Here is a 22,913-nt window from a genome sequence, read left to right as displayed (position 1 = left end):
TGATCAAACCTGTGTTTGCTTTGTGCTGAGCAATGAAGCCTACCTGTCAGGTCCACAAGTTCCCCTGCCTATGGGTTGACCCCAGAGGTTGCTTCTTCCCCTCCCAGCCTCATGAACACAATGTTCAAGGCCAGAAGTGATATAGGGCAGCTGTAATTTTGGATCAGACAACGGTGAGAATAGACAAATCCTGTGAAAGAGCTGTGCAAAGCTCTACCTGGAACCTTCACTCTGTTTTGAGTGCTGCCTTTGAACCGAGGCCCCCACCCACAGTTCCTGCTCCCTGCCGCTTCCTTGAAAAGACTGCAGAAGAATGGTCATGGGCCAGAAAACCTCTAACCTCAGATGGCTCTGATTCAAGTTCAAATAGATTTATTATGATGATTGAAGCATTTCAACTGTCTAGACCTCAAGGACTTGCAGTCTTTGGGGACCCTTGGTTAGAGCCTGCCATGGCGAAGAGAATCAGTCTCAGTGTTTGTTGATCCAGGCCATGAACTTGGACAGTCCTGACGTGGGTACAGCGCTCATTTTACCACTTCTGCTCTGGGACCAGTACCACAAAGAGCACAGGGTTAGGGTTAGCTTAGGGTTACTGCAGGGCTATGGTAAACTGCTAAATCTCTCTGTCTTTACCAGACACAGCCTCTCTGCATGTTTAGAAAGCCAGCCAGTGCAGTCAAATCACATAGCATGTGTTGTCTCTTACAGCATCGCTGTTCTCCCACAGGTGTTCCAGCAGTTGATACAAAAATGTCCCCAAGGAGCCCTAATTGTTAGAAATACCTCACTGGGGCTTCCAGTATCAAAGGTGTAAGCTTTGTGCCCATTTCTGTCTACACCACATTTGGGACTTGACAGCTCCTGGCTTCCAGCACGTAAGAGAACACCACACTCACAGAAATGTCTGGTAGTGGGGTTGTGCTGTTGCTGGGGATAAGGCAAGCTAATAAGCAGTGGGAACTGAGTGGCCCTTACTGGGCAATTTATGATTTGAGGGAAAAACAGACCAAGAACAATCCAGAAAGCTTATTTTCTAGGGAATTTATCCCATCATGTTTTATTCAAAGAATAAACAGCACAGATTTGTTTTTATTGAGAAACTAACTAAAAAGATTCTTAATACATCTAAACAATTCCTTCCCTACCAGGTGCCATACCTTTAAAGTCATGTATGATACACTTGAGGCATTTTTTTCATAAGCATAGCTTATTTTTAAATTTCGGGTTATATCAAATCAGAAATGTTCTTTCAGTCTTTTGACATATTCTCAGTTTCTGGAATTAAACAGTCTTTCAGCTACTTCAGATATACAAAGTGATGGATAAAGCAGACCAGAACTTGATTTTCTTATTCACCAGTCACAAGGTATTTTAGAAGGAGTGTAAATCATTCCTGAAAGAGAACAGGCTGAAAACTCCTCATGCTGGTGATGAAGAATAGATTAGGATTTCTTAAAGCAGAATGAGGAGTGTAAGTACAACAGAGTTAAACAGAATAATGGACCTTGCCAATACGGTGAAATAAATACCTGCTAGCTCATAATAATTTAATTCTACAGCTATGATCAAAACTGTTGATTTACCTTCCATATACCAACAGAAAACGGACATGATTCGGGACTTTCATCATAATCAAAAAAAAAAAAAAGATTATATATAGCTTCTAAATAAATTAGTAATTTTTAAATGCACCCAGTCCCACAAAAATAGCACCCTTGTAAAGATACAGTCAAAGAATACTGCTAGGCTAGAAGGTACCTTCAGGTATCAAACTACGGGAATCACTGACCCTTTCACACTGTGGTAGGTCAAGACCTACCATGACGAGTGCTTTAAAAGCATTGTAACCAAACTTTTTAACTTTCCTCACAGATGAATCTTATGATGAGATTTTAGAACACCACTCTTCTGATTGCTGCGTGATACTGACCTTCCCTTCTAACTCTTCCTTTCTGCATTTTCCTTCCAGCTGTGTAGTCTTGCCACGGGAGCACAGGCTCGACCAATAACACAAAATGACAGGATTCAACAGAAGATTTTAAAATGACTCACTTTTTTACAGACTTGCTCTCTACAGAATATTTTCTGCTTGGGGGACATTTCCACTGCATGGGCAGAGAAGGAAGGAAGAGAGCAAGACAATTCTTGCTGGCAAAGAGCTGAAGAAACACAAAAATTCCCAAAGTTCAAGCATATTAGGGCTTCTCATTTCTCCTCTTACCACATTTTATCAAGTGTATTGCACAAAATCAATAACTACCTTCAAAATTTCTGGATATCACTCTGAGTATTTTCCTCTATAGAGGAAAAAGAAGGAATAAAAATGCCTGATAGGCATGCTAAAACAATAATCATCTAAATAAACACATACAAACTCATCTCCCAAATCAGAACTACTACAGTAGCTCCTGATTTAAAAAACACTTTATGCTGACACCAACTTTCAGTAACATCTCAATCCCTGCAGTGATACATTTCCTAGAAGGTTTTTACGAGCAAACATCACTGACGCATGTGTGATAAGGACCCCGGTCTCTGTTCCAGTTGTTTCCTCAAGACTTTTGGGGTCCTCTCCCCATCATGCCAGCATCTAACAAGGCCTTAAAAGGGCAGAGTAAGCCTCAAGATCACATGACCTTATGGCCATCATGGCTCTCTAGCCATAACATATGCCTTCTTGGAACATCATGAAGACTTTCAGGACAAAAGATTCCTCTGTATTGGAATCTAGGCATCAGCATTCAATAAACTGCTAAATCAGCAGAGACAAAGACTGACTTTACTATTATTTAAGAGGAAATTAATATATAGAATTACACAAATATCAAGGATACAGTAAATAAATAATCACATGACATGAAGGAAAAAAATTCTAGATGCAACAGCTCTTAGATCCTTTCTCCAGCTGAGTTTGTCCTCCATTTCCCTTATTAAAAAAAGGTGAAGACAGGTCATAGACTGAGTGCAGGTCTTTCCTGTGGAGCATTTTTACCCATCCATACTGGTACAGAGATGCTGAGCTTCATGGACCAGGAACAGCTTTCCAAAACACTCTGATACACCTGGATAAGCCTACTGGGGATGCTTTTTCATGTAAATCAAGAGATAGGCTGTTTGTCCCCTGTGGAAGATAAGAAAAAGCATAGCAAGGATGTTTGAAGATCTTGGTAATCTTAGTTGCAAGCAACCTCCCAGGTTTTCTCCTAGTCATCCTTTTTGAGATTTAGGTCAGCAGAAGTGGCTCTCCCCAGTGTTCCTACGGCAGCTTATAATGCTAACCCCCTGGCAGCGCTATAGCTTATAGGAGGAATTCTCTCTCTCCACACTCATGGTCTTATGATGCATCAAAACACAAAGCATGGAGAAATCCTGACTGATGTACCTAACTTTAGTCAGGATCGAGGGCGGCACTGGTGACAATCATAAGTCACAATACCGCTCCTGCAGCCCCATTTGTGACTACTCATTAATCCTGCAGGCTCAAGGTACAGCCGTATACAGGTGTATCAAGTAACCAGATTGCAGCAATGCCCCTTCTACACTTCTGTATTCTCAGCTCATGCTAGGCAATATACAGTTGAAATAATTTGTTTTCCCTCTCTTTGCTACATCATTTTCCAGACCCCAGAGAGACATCGGGTAAAAACACAGAGGCTCTCACTTACCAGTTGAGGTCCGAATGTCCATATGTACATTTAACATCATCCCACGATACCTAAGGAAAAGCACACAAGATGAAGGTGGTAAAAACTCTTAATGGATGGGCATACAGTGACACAAGTACAGCAGTCCTCATGAGGGTGACACAAGTCATACTTTCAAGAACTAAAAACATTGTAATAAAGCAGTTTATTACTCCTACTTATGAGGAAAATCAGTTCCTTTGCCTCTATTGAACATACATTAAACAGATCTAGAGTACATAACGTAGGGCATATGGTCAATGGCTGTTTCTGCAAAATGCAGACCAGAGCCTGAGGTCTTTTTTGTACAGAAGCTAGAGCTGTTTTGCCCTTAGCTCAAAGTATGCTGTAGCAGAAGAACGAGGTGCACAAAGCTTTGCAGCTTCAGTTTTCTCTCCTGGTTCTCTTTTATCAGCAGTCAGTCAGACTAAATAACATCTGGAGGAGTGTCTGGAAAGCTACAAAGGAAATGTGGATTTGTGTCCTCACCTGACAAACGGTAGAATCATTGAAGCAATACCATTTGCATTCTGTGAGGCTTCGAATATAGGCACAGTAATGTCCAGAATTAGTTGATCCTGAATGAGCGACAACAGCAAAAATCTCATACCGCCAGGCAGCCTGTAAAGAGCCACAAAGAGTAATTTTCAGTGAAGCAGTTTTCATTTATTGCTGCTGAAGAAAATCAGCAGCCAGGACAGCAAGAATGTGCGTCTCATAAGCAAAAATGAGAAAGATTAGATCTGCCTAGAGTACCCTGCCTTTTATACTGTTACCCTCAGAGTTCTGCCCGCCTGCTCTGGACTGGCAGCCTCCCTGGAGGTCACAGCAATGTAGAAAAGGCAGTAGGACAGCAAAGAGGCAGTAAAGGGGTGACAAGGTGCTACGCTGCAGGCAGCACTGCACCAGCAAGGTTTTGCTGTTGCCACACTTTCCCTTGTTACTTCTTAGTAAGGCGAAGAGACCCACACTGTGGTAGATCACTCAGCTGCTTGGCAAAGCTGTTGTCTCCCTGCTAACTTCAACTCTGTGACAAACAATAACGTACAGGAAACCGCCAGGAGTGAAATTCCCCTGTCTTGGGCTGCCAACCTCTGCAGATGGTATGTCTGGGGCTCACTGAGGCTGTCTTGCCACAGAAGCTGAACCCCAAGTTGCCTCTCAGGCAACATCTGGATTTGGCCCATCCAAATCGACTGTGTTTAAGTATTTTGGTAGTATATTTAGACATAGAAGAAAAAAAGTTATGCTAACCATTCTCGGAAAAAGAAAAGGTTTTATTTCCATAAAGCCTGTTTTCTGTCCTAATGGCAGAAAGCTCCAGTTATGGTACCTTTGGTGATTTAATTTAAGCACAGAAACTTGAATAATGCCTGAAATAGCCAGAACCATGGGATGTGAGACAACTCCAGACACAGGTAAAGCCTGAGATGTACATTTCTAAGACAGATGCTTTGAATTGAGGTGAGCACTGGTCTGATCTCAAACTTTATCAAACTTGAGCAAAGGGAAGAAGAAAATCTACCTCTTTCAGAGAAGGCATTGGGTGTATCTCACCTTTTCACTGCCATGTGCTTGGCTCTGCTGTTCTGTCAAGACTGCATTGAAATCAAGTTCTTGTGGGAATGGCAGACAGTGACTAAGTTTGTAGACATTGGTTGATCTTTCAAAGCAGAAGCGCTTTAGGTGTATGGTCAGGGTCTGTGGCAGATGTACTAGCTTCATGCTCTGTAAAGCAATAAATAATGCGATTTAAAACCAAGGAGCAAACCCAGGGGAGCTTGGATGGAAACAGCCATTACCACCAAGCGAATGTAGCACAGGGAGCAGCTGGTGCTACAGTGAATGAAAACCAACTGCACTGGACAGCAGGTGCCAAACCTTAGTAGCCCATCTATGCAGAGGAGACATACATGTAATAAAGCTGTGATGACCTAGTTTCTCAACTTCAGCATGATCAACGCTGAGCCTTAGGTGTCTCATGGGCTGCTTCATTTCTCATCTGCTTTCCCAGCTTCAGGTTGGTAGCACTCCCATACCTGTTCCCTCAGATCACTGACCCATGGACTGGAAGATGATGGTGCTAAAGACTGTTTAGGCAACCAAAGCAGCCACAGCATATAATACAGATGGTGCAGCATGCTAGACAGCTGCCACAGCCAGCAGGCTGTTTCTACACTGGAGTGCTGCAATGTCTGGCTATAGGCTCTTCAGAAGGGACAGGCAGCACAGAAAGGGTGGTGTTGTGGCTCTCTATACTAAAGAGTGTTTTGATGTTGTGGAACTTGAGGCTGGGAATGATAAGGTTGAGTCCCTATGGGTTAGGATCAGCGGGAAGACCAACAAGGCAAGCATCCTGGTGAGCGTCCATTATAGACCGCCGAACCAGTAGATGAGTGGTTGGAAAGCTGCCTGGCGGAGAAGGACCTGGGAGTATTGGTTGATAGGCAGCTGAATATGAACCAGCAGTGTGCTCAGGTGGCCAAGAAGGCCAACAGAATCCTGGCTTGTAGAAGAAGCAGTGTGGCCAGCAGCTCTAGGGAAGTGATTGTGCCCCTGTACTCGGCTCTGGTGAGGCCGCACCTCGAGTACTGTGTTCAGTTTTGGGCCCCTCGCTACAGGAAGGACATCGAGGTGCTCGAGAGAGTCCAGAGAAGGGCGACGAGGCTGGTGAGGGGTCTGGAGAACAAGGCTTATGAGGAGCAGCTGAGGGAGCTGGGATTGTTCAGCCTGGAGAAGAGGAGGCTCAGGGGCGACCTCATCGCTCTCTATAGGTACCTTAAAGGAGGCTGTAGCGAGGTGGGGGTTGGTCTGTTCTCCCACGTGCCTGGTGACAGGACGAGGGGGAATGGGCTAAAGTTGCGCCAGGGGAGGTTTAGGTTGGATGTTAGGAAGAACTTCTTTACCAAAAGGGTTGTTAGGCATTGGAATGGGCTGCCCAGGGAAGTGGTTGAGTCACCATCCCTGGAAGTCTTTAAGAGACGTTTAGATGTAGAGCTTAGTGATATGGTTTAGTGGAGGGCTTGTTAGTGTTAGGTCAGAGGCTGGACTCGGTGATCTTGGAGGTCTCTTCCAACCTAGACGATTCTGTGATACACCATGAAAACTGGTCATGTTCAGAAGGAATTTCTCTCTTGAACATCTTGTCTGTGAAGATTACTTTGAGTTGTTTTGCTGTCTGCTGGGTTGGCTTATTCTTCAGTGGCAAGATAGCTGATGTGTTCATCACTTCCTTAAACCTGAGCACCACAACACCACCAATAAATAGATAAGGTCTTGGGCACGTGGGTCGATAGGCAACCACAGTGCCTGGTGAGGAGAGGCAAGCCAACATCCTTGTGACATGGTCAGCAGAGTTCTGTGGAGGATGCCAAGCTGACAGCTCACTCCTCCCAGAACTGCCTTTGCTGATATTACTGCTGCTACCACCAAGACATATGTATGCACCGTGGCCTAGGAGGGCAACCCACTCCTGAAAATATTGTGTAAAGTCCCCTCCAAGTCTTGAGCTGAGGTACTCTCCCCTACACATCTCTCTCTTCAACGTGCTTGTCTCTTCATGAAACAGCTAATTCATCTGCTGGCAGAGACCAATACTGTAAGTGCAAATCCCAATGGAGAGCAGGGGAGAAAACAAATCACCCTACGGTATCCTACCCTTAAGGGTATGCACAGCACCAGTAGCATATTCTCGTCTAACCCTAGGTGACTTCTATTAAAACCCAGGAAAGCATTCTTTTGTCACTAGAGCTACATTCACAGCACAGATCTTCCTAATCAGAAAGATGCACATGGCTTATACCTAGCTAGTGCTGCCATGCAGGCAAATCTTTAGGTTGCTCATCTCCTCTTAAATTTATATGGTTCAGTCCTTTCTCCACCCTTCCCAGTCCTACAGGGAGTTCTGGGTATAAGAAACATACGGGGAAATACTTCTCTGATTACCTGCAGAAAAGGCGTTTTCTTATCACAGTATTCACAGAAACACATGTTGTGACCAGTCAACTCTTCTGGATGGAAAAAGCATTGCAGACAGTCCTCCTGAGAAGACAGAGGAGATTTCGTTCGGTTGAATTCCTTCAAGCCAGATTTCTATTTCTACTTTGTTTCACAGGGTACATGCAAACAGCAAAGCTACAGAAGGCCTATTTTATTCAAAGGACAAAAGAATGCAAAATACTTTTCTTTATCATGAATTAGAGTGAAATCAAGTACTGCTAGTTGGATTTTTCTGCTCGTTTTTCATGTTAAAAAGCAGATTTTGCCTGCCTTGCTTTCTTCTGATTTGTATACTATAAGTTAGGCTCCTTCTTGAACAACTACACAAGCAGTTAGAAAACGTGACACGTTCAGTGATCCATACACTAAGCAGCAAGTGGCACTGTAAAACATGCTAGTCACAGTAGCATTAACACATTCAATTTTTTAACCAAACAAAACAGGAGGAGGATTTGGTCATGTCAGCCCATACAGGTACTTCAGTTTTCCTTTTTTGTTTAACTTGAGCTCTAACAGCACAGTTTATTTTGTTTTCCTGCACACAGGAGAGTGACAGAAGCAAAATCACCTTTATTCTTCTAAATACAAAGATGGAATTCAGGAAGGAAGTTTGCAGGAAGAAGACTTACTGGGTATGAAGACTGGCTAAGGCAGAGCAGGGAAGTTTAACCAAATGCAGAAAATTAGACTGGTGGACCTTCTGACCCATCTGTTTATAAGAGACTTGTGACATTAGATGCCTTAATTTCCAAAAGGCCCTGCTTAAGATACATTAGGACTGGAAACTCTCATTTAGCACTTAACCTCCAAAACCAAAGAGCCTTTAAGTTGGGACACCCAAAACCAAGAGATTCAAAGTCACTAGTGACTTTTGAAAATTATCTTCATTAAGCCACAGTTCTTTATCTTCCACCATCTGAAGTCAGCAAACAAATGACTGCAAAGCTTCCCTTTATACAGTGATCCTCGTATTATAAGTGACTATACAGTCACAGTCAGACTATACTGACTAGGCATTCACATATGTACACATGCCTACACATACACTCTGTGCCAAATCACTTCTGTTGCAGCGTGACCAGATGTCCCATACAGGCCAGGACAGTCCTAACATAGACACTTGTCCCATTATGTCAACATGGGAAAGAATATCTTCTTTGTATCAACAAAAATATCCCCAAAACATCAACAAAGTAACACCAACAGAAATACACTGTTCTAGCTCCAACTTTAGAATGAGCATGTTTGAGAAATAGTTGTGCAGCTTTCACTCAGGACACACATTACACCCTATCTCCCTTTTCATACTCTAGCCCTGAGAGGTCACCTGTTCTTACCCTTGCATTGGGTAAAAGTGAGGCTAGATCCCAGATTAAGTCCTTACCCTATATTCTAGCCCAATGCAAGACCATAACCCCACTGTGCAGCCTGGTACTGGATCATCCCCACCACCATGTTCATTTTCTTTAAATTTGACAGTGGTATATTGTGGCAAACACACTATAAACAATCAGCTCCCTGTGTATCCCCTCTTCCCTAGCTCTGGGTGTTACATCATGTGGTGTTTCAAAAGCACCAAAAAATTAGTATACTGCATTGCACAAAAAAGGCACTGATGCATGAGTGTATTTTACACCTATTTAAAAGCCTCAGAGGTTCTGAAGGAGGTTCCTTTATCTTGGAACAGTACAAAGTAGTCAGAATAAGGTTCAGTTGTCCACTGAAGCTGAAAACATCCACTCCCTATTTGTTGCAGTACCCACACTGCCACCAACACTGCTCTATCTGGATATTGAACAGCAGTACCAGTTTAACAGTAAAAAGGCACTACACTGGGCAAATGCAGTGTGTCTGGCCAAGGATTACAAGCTGTCTAGGGCACTTCACTGTGACAGCTAAGCTGTCACAGGTGTGCATCACTGTGTAAGTCTGAGTCTTATATTTAGTCAACAGTCTTCTCAAAAAGAACTTTCAAGGACTTGGATCTTCGGACCCCAAAATCGAACAGATTTTTTTGAGAAATTGAGAACCCCTCAAAACAAACAAGAAATGTGAATGGGAAAAGGTCACCTCAAAACCCCAGACAATCTGCAGAGATTCTAGATGAGTCCCAGGAAACACCAGTCCTGCAGGGAGAAGACTCCCACAGTGAATAGAGGAGAATCTCCTTCCTAAGGAAACAGTGCTGCCACTGATCTTACCAGCGTCTTCAGCATGTGGGAATTGGAATCCAACACTGGAAGTGGAAGGGTTAACATGTTGCTATTCCTCTTCATTTCAGAAGAGCATATCTGACAGGCCAGGTGCTCCTGTACGCAGATAGTGTACAAATCACTCAACTTTGTAACCTGGAGAGAGTAAACATAGCCAAAACATGGTTGGTGAAGAACACAACAAAGGTATTTCCCCCTGTGGGTGGGAAGGGCTGTGTGGGCATGTCACTTCACTCAGTGTCACTGCTTTAAGGCTTGAACCCAGATCTGACATTGACTTACGTGGACAGGGCACTTCCCACCATTTAAAGGAGAACAACTCCTTCCCCTCATCCTCTAGCAGAGGGAAGAGACATATCCTATAATAAGAATGGACAGCTCAGTGTCTGCTTTAATGCAGTTTTATTGTTTTGTTTGGAATTGCAACAGGAGCCCATCTTCTGTATGAAGGGAACTGCGACACTGGCTTGAGGAAGAGTCACTTTTCTCTTATTTTACACAGCTCCCCTGGGAGGAACTGTCATATACATAATGTACTAACAGTGACTAATACTAATGAAATGCACATAGGTGACTTCAAAGAATGAAGAAACTGTGTCAAGACATGCCAACTAATGCTTACAGAAATTTGGGAAGTAAAGAAATGCGTGTTGAATAAATTTGGTGTTGCACAAAGATCAATCGTTTTGTTTATTAATAAACTCTCCCATTAGAAAGAAGACCCTGACACGCTCTAAAGATAGGATGAACAAAAGTTAACTGTGGTTCAAACTGATGAAGTCTATGAAATCAAGATTGTCCATTTGAAAGATGAGAGGGAAGATCCAGATGGGAGATAATTCCAAAAATTTCATAGGATAATTGACAATGGATGGGATTCTTCTTAGAGAAGCAGAAGAAACTGCACATGACAAAGGCTAAAGAGCCTGGTGTTCATTTCAGTGACTGTCCTTACCAGGTCTTGGTCTTTCATCTGTCTCTTTACCAAGTTCCAGAGAGTCAGAAAGAGTTGGGCAGCATCATGTTGTATAAACACTGGACAAACAGAAAACACAACCTTGATCAGTATTATTGACAGCAGCAAGCACATGCTTCCCACAGATGGCAAAGGTAGACTCATTCTCCTTAACCCCATTAATCCATTGTCCTGTTCCATTGCCACCCTCCACCAGGGACAGAGCTCAGACTGGAGACAAGCTGTGGTGGCTTCATGTGACCTGAGCAGGCAGGGGGAAAATACGGGAGGGCTTGAGTGCCCCATTGTACAAGCCAGTGCAAAAGGAATGTCCCTGTCACTAGACACAGAGCCTAGCGTATAACCAGTACCTACTGCAGGACAGGGCTTTGATGCCTCATTGAGTTGAGGGGTTGCATTTATTTGAGTCCGTCTTAAAAGCAATACAGAGAAGCTTCTGTTTTCTTTCTCATCTTCACTACTCCACAATCTCCCCCAGTCCCTTGCTAAGGCTATTACACTCCTGAGTGATGAGACAAATGATATGGAGACCTATCCATACATCTCAAACACAGAATTGTACAAATTACTTAATTCCTACCCAGGGATAAAGCATACAATTCCCACGCAAGAAGCCAAGGATGATACAGTAATGTTATGCTTTGGCTTTCCACTCCGGCTAAACTGGCATATTCAGAACCAAAGATGGTGGGATACAGCTCAATGAATGGGTTGCTATAAAATGTCTCAAAAGAGAATTACTTCAAAATTCAACTCAGGGAAACAAATCCATGTCCATGAATACAAAGAACTAGTGTTCTCAGCCCATGAGGAACACAAGATCTGGGAACTGGGCAAAAACTACACATGGTTTAGCAAAACCTTTATATTTCTGGACTACCTGTATGCTTGATAACAGGTGAAACAAATTTTGTGGAATAATTCAACACCCTGAGATGGAAGTGCTTTCAACTTCCCTGAAAGTCTGCAAGACTTGCCAAAGGTATTGACTTCAGCTGGTTTCTGTTAAGATTACAGGCATCCCTGAACAAAGAAATCTCAGAAAATACACCTTTTCTCATGTCTACTAGCACATCTGTTATCCATGCAAAGTACCACTTGCCAGGATATATAACTTTATGAACCACACCTGAATTTTAAGGACAAAGTGTCAAGCTTTACAAGCTCTGTTTGGGCATCTCTCTTTAACTGAAAGAGAAAAGGCAGAATGCAGAGCCATTCAGTCTCAGGTGGAATTATATAAACAGAAATACATTAGCTCATGTTCCCACTTCACATAGATCTGGGCTGGCTACTGTCTTGTCCCTTTCAGTGCTGCCCTGTTTTGTCTTTTATAAGATAAAGATCAGGGCATTTGTATGCAAACTACCATCTTTATTTGTACACATTAACAGACCCTCAGTATCACATCCTCACTGGTCACCTGTGCATTCAACACTCTCTCTCCTTCAGGCCCATGTCCGGGTGGGAGGGTAAGCCAGCAAATTCTTCTCTTAGCATTTATAACAACAAACAAGAAAGGGATCCTTGGGAAATTGGGTGAGCTCAGTAACGTTTCCACATGAACCCTTCATTCTAATAAGAAATACTATCTGTTTCACTGTTACCATATCAGTACTGTAAGACAAATCAAGCTGTAAGCTGTCCAGCCTATGCTCTGCACAGCCCTTTCATTCTCGCCAGCATAAATAGCTGAGTCTTCTCATCCTTTGGACATCAGCAAGGTTATCTGGCAGGGCTTTTTTTTCCCCTTCTTCAGAAGTAAGACAGCACCTCACTCACAACTGGGAGACAGCTATAAAGAGCACTATGTCATCAGCTACCTATTCCTTATGTTTCTGAATCCCTGAATGAGATGACAAAGTCTGCACTGCTTGCTAGTGCTTGAAAACTAATATCCCCAGTCTGCGGAAAGAGGTAGACATGAGAGGGGGGTTGCTTACTATTCACTCTGTGTTTTGAAAGACACATAGCAAGATCTATGGGAGAAACAGCTTTCTGCTTGCCAGACTGCATCTTCTCCAACAGCAAAAGCATTTGGTATGGGACATTATTCCTTTTCAATGAAGCATATGGGGGCACCGTGATCCTATAAAGAGAAGAAGTAACACGAATGGTAATCAAGCAGCACAATGGAGAAGTATTAGACACCACACCTGAAGGAGCAGAGGTGTATGGCACAGATAGCAAGCAACTCCAGAAGAATCAGAACGGGCACATTTTTAGCAAAAGAAGGAAAAAGGGAAAGCACCCATTCCCTGTTCTTCTGCACAGCCTGGGGGGAGGACGTAGAAGAAGGTAGATGTGGGAAAGGTGTTTTTAGTCTGCTTTTAGTTTGTCACTATTCCAGTCTGCTAGAGATAGAAAATAAATTATATTAATCTCCCTATGCTGAGTCTGTTTTGCCCGTGACAATATTGAGTGATTTCCCTGTCTTTATCACAACCCTTGAGCCCTTTCCATTGCATTTTCTCCCCCTTTTCCTTTGAGGAGGGGGAGTGAGAGAGCAGCTGTGGTGGAGTTCAGCTGCATACCAGGGTAAAACCACCATATCCATTTCCGAATAAGAGGCAAACTGAGCAGGACTTGAAGTGCCTTCCATGCTCTAGAAGCAACGTTAGTTACAGCTGTTTTCAGAGCTGCTCTTGCCTCCCACCTATTCTTTCCTTCATTTTCAACATACCCCTAAAATTTCATGGACAGGTATATCATAATGCTTGTATTTCAACCATATGCCAACTGGGAATCTCTTTATCCTCTCTAAATTTATTGCAGTCAACAGTTTTTTTTCTGAGCCTTTCTTCAAATAACAATGGTAACCTACAGCCTACATTATTTAGCTTTGCCCATTCATGACATTTATCTTCTATGCATGCCTGTAACTTTTCTTCTTCCCCCTCTGCACACTGGTGAGTGTTGGAAGAGTGAGGTACAAGTCATAAAGGCTCCGTTCAGGACTGCAGCATTCTGATGTGCAAACATCACAGGAATGAAAGATGACTAACGAGTCAGACTGCAGCCTCTACCTTTGTAGGCTCTAGTCTGTACAAGAGAGGCACAACACGCAGAGACCTTGCTGAGTCAGCTGAAAGCACCTAGCACTCCTGATGAGCCAATCCTCCCACACAAACAAGGCACAGAGACAACAGTGCAACAGGAAAGCTATCTCAGGTAGTTCAAACAGGTGGTACCTTCGTAGTATCCTAGTGAAGTGTATGTTCATGAGGAACACTTGGAGTAGAGAGTTCAGACAGCAGGTCTGCCCAACGTTGTAAAGTCCAACAGCTCCTGTAGGCACAGAAAAGAGGAAGTGAATTCAAAGATAGGTACAAGAAAAGAAAATGAAAATCATTTAAGGGATGGTAAACTCCTTTTTGTACATATTCACCCATCCAGTGCACAAGTCCAACATCTTGCTCAGACCTTAGAGAGGGTTCAGCCTACGTTCAAGTAGATAACATTTACTTTTGTTTGGCAACTGACAGGAAAAATCCAAGTAAGCAAGGATCCTGATACTCAGATGTCTTTTTTTTTTTTTTGTCTCAGTTTTGAAGAAAGGAACTAGCCTGAGAGAAGTGGAAAAAGTCAGCTAGAGCTGTTCACACTGCATACAAAAGAAATGGATATTACTAATATTGCTTTGGGGCACAGAAATTACAATCAGAAATTCTGAAGTCATCACCAAAGAGAGAGAGGGTATGGAACAGAAACTCAGAACAACTGAATTGCATACAGCTAGTGGTAATGAGGGATATATCTGAGACAGAACAGCATGTACACCTGAAATACTGATGACAGCCTTTGGGAGGCCAATCTAGTGATGCAGCAGAATAACCAAGACCTCGTCCGTGGCTTAGCAAATCTTGAAGCAATGCTGGCTGTGTTTGGAAAGAGGACAGCATCTAGGTGTTTTCAGCTGCAGTAACCTAAATGAGGACTTCAAAGGGGAGAAAGCGCTGAGATCCTCATATAAGCCCTTCTCAAAAAACAAAATGGTTACTTGGCAGTACAAAATGAGAATCACCTGCATATTCCTCAGCAAAGAGGTAAAGAAGATGAAGCCTAAGGACAAAGAATGGAACAGAAGGCACTACAGACAGAAAATATGGGTGAAAAATAGGCAAAGCTTTATTACCATTTTTTAAGTCTGCCACACCAAAGACTAATGGTAGCCTCTGGTCTTTAGTCTTCAGCTCTTTGTTTTCCTCTCTATCATCTTCTTCTTCTGCCTTCATGTTCTCACTTAGTGACATCTCTGGTTTTTTGCTCCTTTCTTGACGTCCACTTCTTTGGCCCATCAACAATACGGTACTATGACAGAAGGACTGCAGAAGGACACAGAAAAATGGGGAACACCCAGAAACACAAGATTTGTCTTTGTATTTGATATTTTCATGACGAAAAAGCTGAAATGTCAATAAAATTAGTATGATTACTGCAGTGACATTTGGTATGTTTGAATTAGTATAGATGTAGTAGCTGTGCAGTATATCAGCAAGGTAAGAGACATGGAACTGGATGGCAACTGCACATCCTGTATTCCTTGTATGACTAAATAAATGGCCTTTCAATTCCACAGAAACAGCCCCACCTAACCTGGGAACTCCAGATATACCTGTTCAAGAAGATTTGGTGAATAAAATAATTAAAATTGTTCAAATACCAGATGATACAAAATTTTTCTGTTCAGTAAAAGCAATGCTTTAAAGCCTAAAGTACCCTAAGTATTCAAAGGGGCAAATTTCACCTTCTCTACCTTTTGATCTGATAAGAATTTGTGTTTTTTTGTGGTTGGGCTCTTCTCTGCATTGTTGTTAAGTGCTCTAGTCACAGCTCTAGAGGGGCACCTTGGACTCTAATTTTTAAATGCATTTAAGCACCTAAGTATCATTTTTGTTTTACAATCCTTCAGGCAAAGGAACTGTTTAAGAGAACCATTATAATGCCTTGATTTTAAGGGGACTATTGAATGGACCATTATTCTGACAGTCTCTTATGACTCGGCTACTGGCTCTTTAAATAAAACTCAAAAAAAATCACTAAACTAAAGCAAAGTAATAATACTCAAGCAAAACAATATTATAAATGCTCCAATGCAATTAAACAAAAATGAAACATTTTTAAGAGCCCACATCCAACATGGAAACTGAATCAGAAAAAAATGGTATGCTTATATGCTTAGGGAAACATTCACAGAAAGAGAGGGAAGGAGAGGGAAGGAGAGGGAAGGAGAGGGAAGGAGAGGGCGAGAAGGAGAGGGCGAGAAAGAAGTCCCATATGCTCAGGAATCATTATTACACAAATACTGAACAGCATGTAAAATGAACCTGAGGCCACTCCAGGTGCAATAAGAATGAAGAAAAGCTACCAAGAAAGGGAAATTACCAAAAAATCCTGGTTTTGCTTTTCATGAAAAGAAATTTTGTTTCAAAAGCTTGTTATTTTTCAGGTTGACTCTACCTAATAATGTTATATTTCAAAGTTTATGAAAAATTTATCATGGAAACTAGAAAACTAGAAATTATTTTTTCCCCAATTGCCATTTTTAAGCTTAAGTATATTTTTCCCAACCATCCTTTATCAAAATTACTTTTGAACTCAAAGTGTCACATACCCAGATACACTGGATAACATCAAATTTGCTGAGAAGATTTATCTGGGAAAAAAAAGAAAAAAAAATCAGGCATTCAAAGATAGATTCAAGAACATTGCTCTTTGTATTGAAAAGCAACAATTAGGATGGCTATGTGGGAAAAGTAAAACTGGATTTCAATTTCTTCTTCTGCAAAACACTCTGAACTCATGCTGCCTTTTCCCTGGGAAGCAATTTAACCAGGCATTCAGGTGTAGCTGGTGTAGTATCAGCAAAAGTAATACCCGCAGCCAGGGGGAACGCAGGAGGAGACAGAAAGGAGGGGAAATGGTCAGCAGAGGAGCTGAACAGCAGTGATGGGTGTGCTGGGGATGAGCAGAACTTGTAAAACACAGTTCTTGGTAGAATTAAGGGCAGGATGAACGAGCAAGCTCAGGGCTAAGAAGCTTTGGGTGATTTGAGAAATAGGTAGAAAGATAGTAGGGCAAGAAGGTGCAGGGGTCTACAGAGATGGCAGGATTTGAAGGATTTGGCTCTGCAGTTCAATGAAACTCTCCCCCAGGCACCCTGGCACCGCTAACAGGAACCCTGGGTTGGGAGCAGGGACGGGAACAGAACTTTCCAACCCTTACACAGAACCGCCTCGTTTCAGCTATAAAAAATACAGTATTGCTAAGATTTGCCATGACCTTCCTTTCCTGGCATAACTGTATAAAAAATCTGTTGCGTGGGCATGGGACTTGGGGAGCAAGCAAACCGACTTCTCCCCTCTCACTGGAAGAGCAGGGACCCTTCTCAGTTTCCTTTGCAGACGAGGGGGATGGCTCAGTACCACTGCCCCAGCGCACGTGGCTTGGCCAAGCCAAGCGACCACGCTAACTACGGGCAGCAAAAAGGCGGCAGCGACGTCCGCCTTGCATCCTCCACCCCGTGATCAGTGAGCCCTCCTGCCCACCCTCTGCTCAGCCCAGCGTCCTCCATTTCGCTCTCGCTCCGCGCCAGGTCGCTGGCCTGAGGAGGGCCTCTCCGTCCCTGGTTGTCGGTCACTCTTTCCTAGCGTCGCCACTCCTTCCCCCTCAGAGTTATCTCACAGGGCAGGCTGCCGAAGGCATGGACCTCAGCCCCGAGGAGACGGTGGCCCCCGGGTGCTCCCCAAAGAGTGGCTGTGGGGATGGGATGGATCCGAGCCCTTCACCTCCATGCTTCTCTTAGACACCACTGAAATAAGACTTTTCACTGTTCTGTTCAACTACGTGCTTGTCCAGCTCCCTTTTTAATATATTTTTATCCATTAAAGAATATTGGTTGAAACAGAAAAGAGAAACCATTCCGGCCACTACAAACGCCCATTACTCGCGCTCCCCTGACGGCATGCCCAATGCCCTAGCAGATTCACCGGCTCAAAAGTTATTTTCATCAGTTAAAAGAAATACAAATGACCAAGCTGACGCGGTAAGAGTTCAGAGTCACCAGAGCTCCGACTCGGTGCGTGCGGTCATTTAGCCGCCCACCCGCGGCTCGGGCTCCCCGACCCCGGCAAGCAGCCACGGAGCTCTCTCACACCTCCTACCTCGCGCGTCTGGAGCCTCGGCCGACCCTCAGCGACCCCCCGGAGCCGCGGGCGGACCCTGGGGGCCGGCACGGCGCACATCGCCCCGCTCACCTGCGGGCCGGCCGGGCCGAGGGAGGCGCTGCCGGTGCGGCTGCCGCGGCGGCGCTGCCTGAGGGAGACTGCGGGGAGGCGGCGGCGCCCCGCCGCCCTGCTCGCCGGCTGCGTCAGAGGGCAGCAGCGCCCACTGCGCCGCTTAGTTTTGATTTCCCGCTTCGCTCGGCCCAGGGACGGAAAGTGAAACTTCGCGGAGCCGATCGCTGCTCTCCCTTCTCGCCGCCAGGGGCGGCCCCGCGGCGGGCAGAGCCGTGAGATGGCGGCGGCTCGCCGACCCCGGACCCGTAGGAGAAGCGGGGCCGAGCTGCGCGGACACCGGGCTGGGACAGAGACCCTGCCGACCCGGGGCCCCTCCGCTACCTCCCCGTGCCAGGCTGAGCCTGCTTCGGTTGGGAAAGAGTGGGTTTCAATGGCACGGGGAGAAACTGAACTCTGTAGAAAGCACAGCTGTTCATCGTCTGTGGCTGCTCCTCAGGAGGTGTGTGCTGCCTGCACTTACAGCGTTCCTCACCTCACAAAACTAGGTGTTTGTTAGCACGGTGTTTGCTCCTTGTAGCAGCAAAAGCAACAGGAAAGCCAAACTCTTGTCAAGGCACAGAAGCAAGAAATAGCTTGTTTAAAATAACCCCAAGTAAGTCTTAGAGTAACTTACAGTAACTGTCTTAGAAACTTAACCCACCCTCCAACCTAAAAGCTTCAGGAATTTACTGCTTATGTGGGCTATGGTCCACAGTAGGATAGCTGAAGGGCAGCACTGTGGTAAACAAAAATACCCCAGCAAACCCCTGTGCCACGCGATGTCTGGTTTCAACAAGGCCAAGGATGTCCGAACCAGCAGAAGTGCTTGGGTGGCTGCTCCTCTGGTGTGTGTCGGGATTCCTGGCCTTCCTCTTTCTGGCTGTCAGCAGGACAAACGGAGGGGCACAGCGTGCCCTGGAAGGGGGCTTTGCTTGTTGGAGGATGGCCATCAGCCCAGCTTTGCTCCACATGAGGATGCAGGAGAGTTTAGAGCTGAGTGATGCTGCCCTGCAGAGCTCTGCTGACTGGAGAAATGGTACAGGTGAAGTAGGGGATACTGCTATGCATGTGAAATAGATGGAGTCTCTGGGACCCCAGAAGTGAGAGTCCCCTTGCGATTTGGCAGGGCATACCTGCCTACCCTTTATCCAGGAGCTCCAGCAGGCTGAGACAGCTGGACAGTCTTCAGAGAGGGCCAAACCCTCAACCGTGCCTCTATCTCCGCCTGTAAGATTGGGTTGGCAATCCCCATTCCAATGAGGTAAAAGGTGTTGCTACCTTCCACAGGCTACAGGGAGCTCCTGAAGGCCTCTGTCTCCCTTTCTTTGCTTCCTAGAACCTCACTGGTGTCTTTGGTATGCCCCTTTACCCCTCAGGAAAGCCCCTTCTTTGAGCTACTAACAAACTGAATTTGCATGTGCTGTGCAAAAGCCTTCAGCTGTTGTTTTACTAATTTACTAAATTCAGTGGATGTTACAGAAGAAGAGAGAGACAAAGAAGGGAAGGAAGGAAGAAAAGAGAGAAAGGAAGGAAAGAAAGAAATGGTGAGGAAAACCATGGCTTAATGTAGCCCTGCCTTGCAGGCTTCTTCCTGTGTAATAAAAATATTTCACAGTTAGAGCCAGCACAGCTGCTGAGGAGTCAGAGCTCCTCAGCTATGGCAGCACTGGCAGTAAAAAGCTTCCTGACCCGCCACACAGACATATATGGGTAGCTGTAGAGGCTGCAGGCAGAAGATTACAAATGACTCAGCATCTTTCTTGTGGCCCAGGTGGAGCCTGTTGGGAATGATTTAGTGGTGTTCACTTTCTATTCCTAGCTTGTGTGGAGTCTGCCTGATAGTAAGGAGGAAGAGAGAAAGAACTGTGAAGCCATAAATTGCCTAGAGACAGGTAAACCACCTAAGCAGATTGCAGATTGACGCCAGAGGTTCAATAGGAGCTAGGTCTGACAGATCTGCATAAACCAGTGAGGAAGTGTGCAGGTGACATGGCTTTTGGTAATGATTCCTGTGGGATCCTGGGTACTAGATTAAGAGGGCATATGTCTTGTTTAAGAATATTTTAAGGTTTGCCTGTGGAATCTGGTTGTGACACTCCACTTCCAAAATGGGTATTGGGCGGAAATCTGAGCCTGGAAGATACTTTGAAAAAAGCTGCTTGCTTCTGATAACTGCCACAGAACTTCTACAGTAGATAAAATAATCCATAAAATAGATAATCAGGATGTGATTTAAAAAGCACTCAGGGAGTTAGGAACTCCACCCCCATTGTTTCAGAACACATGAAGTACTCTGCACTGGATCAGTAACTTCAAGTTCTTCATTGCATCAATTTCAGTAGTTTTTCAAGGAAGAGGACAAGCACTTCCTCTGCCATTTTTTTTGTCACTTTTTTTTTTGTCTTTAACTGTGTTTCATGTGCAAAATTTCCTGTTTCTGGTTTTGGTCCCAATTCAGGAAAGAACTTTGAGGAAAGCCATTTAAGAATCTAAATACCATCAGTTTGGGTTATACTTAATCATGTTGTTTCAATTTAAGTACATAAGCAAGTATATCATGAATAGGGATATTCTTCTAAAGAGAGGCATTTCTGGTACTCCGTAAGTACCTAGTTTATTTTAATGATTTAGATAATTAAATGCATGCAATGCATATAGCATGTACAAGTTTTATGTGACATACTGCAAACTGTAACTGCCAACAGAAATAGAAATCACAGAATATCCTGAGCTGGAAGGGATCAATCTCTACATGAGGAAGATCACAGAATCACAGAATAGTTAAGGTTGGGAGGGACCTCTGGAGGTCATCTGGTCCAAACCTCCAGCTCAAACAATGCCACCCAGAGCAGAGATCACTCTGGATGGCCGCACAACCCGCTGGCACATTGACCATTCCTCCCAGTCTTGTGTCATCTGCAAATTTGCTAAGGGTACACTTTGTGTACAGTTCTGTTCAACCTTTTCATTAATGATTTGGATGATGCTGCCATCCAGAGAGACCTCCCTTGGCAGGCAGGAGAAATGGGCTAACAGAAGCTCATCGAGTCCCACAGGGAGAAGTGCAGAGCCCTGCCCCTGGGCAGGAACAGCCCCAGGCACCAGGACGTGCTGGGGGCCGCCCAGCTGGAAAGCAGCTTGGCAGAAAAGGGCCTGGGGGTCCTGGTGGGCACCACTTGGACGTGAGCCAGCAACGTGCCCTTGGGTAACACTAAGCTGGGCTGCATTAGGGCAGAGCATTGCCGGGAGGTCAGGGAGGTGATCCTTCTCTACTCGGTATTGGTGAGGCCACACAGGGAGTCCTGTGTCTGCTGCTGGGCTACCCAGCATGAGACACATGGAGATACTGGAGAGAGTCCCGTGAAAGGATAGTTAGGGACTAATGAAAGGCTGTGACAACTGGAACTATTTAACCTGGAGAACAAAAGGCTCAGGGAGGATCTTATCAATGTACATAAATACCTGAAGGGAGGGTGCAAAGAAGATGGAGCCAGGCTCTTTTCAGTGGTTTCCAGTGACAGGTCAAGAGGCAATAGATACACACTGAAACAGAAGGTTCCATCTGAATGTTAGGAAACTTTTTTATTGTGCTGGTGACAGAGCACTGGCACAGGTTGCCCAGAGAGGTTGTGGAGTCTCCCTCTTTGGAGATATTCAAAAGCCACCTGGACATGGTCCTGGTGACTGTGCTCTAGGTGTCCCTGCTTAAGCAGGGGATTTGGACCAGATGGCCTCCAGAGGTCCCTTCCAACCTCAACCATTGTGTGATTGTCTGGATCATTAATGAAGGTGTTAAACACAGCTGGACCCAGTATTGATGCCTAAGGTACACCACTAGTTACTGGCCTGCAACTTTGCGTCTCTGATCCCCACCCTTTAGGCTTGGCTGTTCAAACAACTTACAACCCGCTTCACTGCTCATCCAGCCTGTACTTCAACAGCTTCTCTATGAGGATCTGACCAGAGACTGTCAAAAGCCTTACTGAAGTCTAAGTGGGCTATACTCACTGCTGTCCCCTAGTCTACCAGGCTAGTCATTTCATCATAGTTTATCAAGTTAGCCAGGCACGACTTGGTGAATCCATGCTGACTACTTCTGTTGGTTGTCTTGCTGTTTATGTGCCTGTAAATGGTGTCCAGGATTAGCTGCTCAAGGATCAAGGTGCCACTGACCAGCATGTAGTTCCCTGGATCCTCCTCCTTGCCTTTTTTGAAGATAGGAGTGACATTTGCTTTCTTCCAGTCTTTGGGCGCTTGCCATGATCGATCAAAGATTATCCAGAGTGGCCTTGCAATAACCTCTGCCTGCTCCCTCGCTTGTGGGTGCATTCCATCAGGACGCTATATCTAGATAAAAAGTTGCTGAGGGTTCTCCTAGTCAAGAAAGATCGTCATTGCCTAGGATGTGAATCCTATCAATACAAAATCTTTGATCACTACTTTGAGTGAACATTCAAATGTCTGTATTGCATACTCGCAGGTGGTCTGCTAAGTGAACACTGCCACAGATGGCAACATGGTCTGCCGGGTAAAGTAGAGAATGCCACTTGCAGAGGAAGAACCATTAAGGTAAATACTTAAATGTGTTATGACTCAACAGGGATAATGTAAAAAAAAAAAAAAAAAAGTAGTGTTTTTTTGTTTGTTTTAAAGAGGCAATTTTCTCATTTACAGAATTTCAGAGACAGAAACAAATATTTCATCTGCTGCAGCCATAAAGCCTTGGACCCAACCGAAAGGGATATTTGTTTCAAAACATAGG

At 44.5% G+C, this 22,913-nt stretch overlaps 1 protein-coding gene and 1 long non-coding RNA gene across 3 annotated transcripts; one reads left to right on the top strand and one right to left on the bottom strand.

The window, feature by feature from the left end:
- Positions 1-1,029: 1,029 nt before the first annotated feature.
- On the bottom strand, positions 1,030-18,270 carry USP18 (ubiquitin specific peptidase 18). Of its 2 annotated transcripts, XM_080600429.1 has the most exons (12): positions 18,038-18,266; positions 16,489-16,530; positions 15,010-15,199; positions 14,066-14,162; positions 12,818-12,963; positions 10,854-10,933; positions 9,887-10,033; positions 7,632-7,727; positions 5,244-5,414; positions 4,176-4,307; positions 3,669-3,718; positions 1,030-3,124 (listed from the first exon to the last, which is right to left on the bottom strand). In XM_080600429.1, the coding sequence occupies exons 1-12, from the start codon at positions 18,116-18,118 to the stop codon at positions 3,076-3,078; spliced, it is 1,281 nt and encodes a 426-aa protein (XP_080456555.1). In that variant the 5' UTR covers positions 18,119-18,266; the 3' UTR covers positions 1,030-3,075. The 2 variants fall into 2 exon arrangements, with proteins under 2 accessions (XP_080456555.1, XP_080456556.1); XM_080600430.1 differs by lacking the exon at positions 16,489-16,530 and having other exon boundaries at positions 18,131-18,270.
- Positions 18,271-19,666: 1,396 nt separating this feature from the next.
- On the top strand, positions 19,667-22,912 carry LOC308198382. Its single transcript, XR_013953868.1, has 3 exons — positions 19,667-20,043; positions 22,632-22,720; positions 22,826-22,912. It is a non-coding gene; the product is annotated as an uncharacterized lncRNA (long non-coding RNA).
- Position 22,913: the final 1 nt, after the last annotated feature.

The sequence above is a fragment of the Anser brachyrhynchus genome (assembly GCF_964034855.1).
Source record: "Anser brachyrhynchus genome assembly, chromosome: 1".
NCBI classification, from domain to species: Eukaryota; Metazoa; Chordata; class Aves; order Anseriformes; family Anatidae; genus Anser; species Anser brachyrhynchus.
The sequence above is the reverse complement of the archived record's forward strand: the minus strand, read 5'-3'. Positions and strand labels throughout refer to the sequence as shown.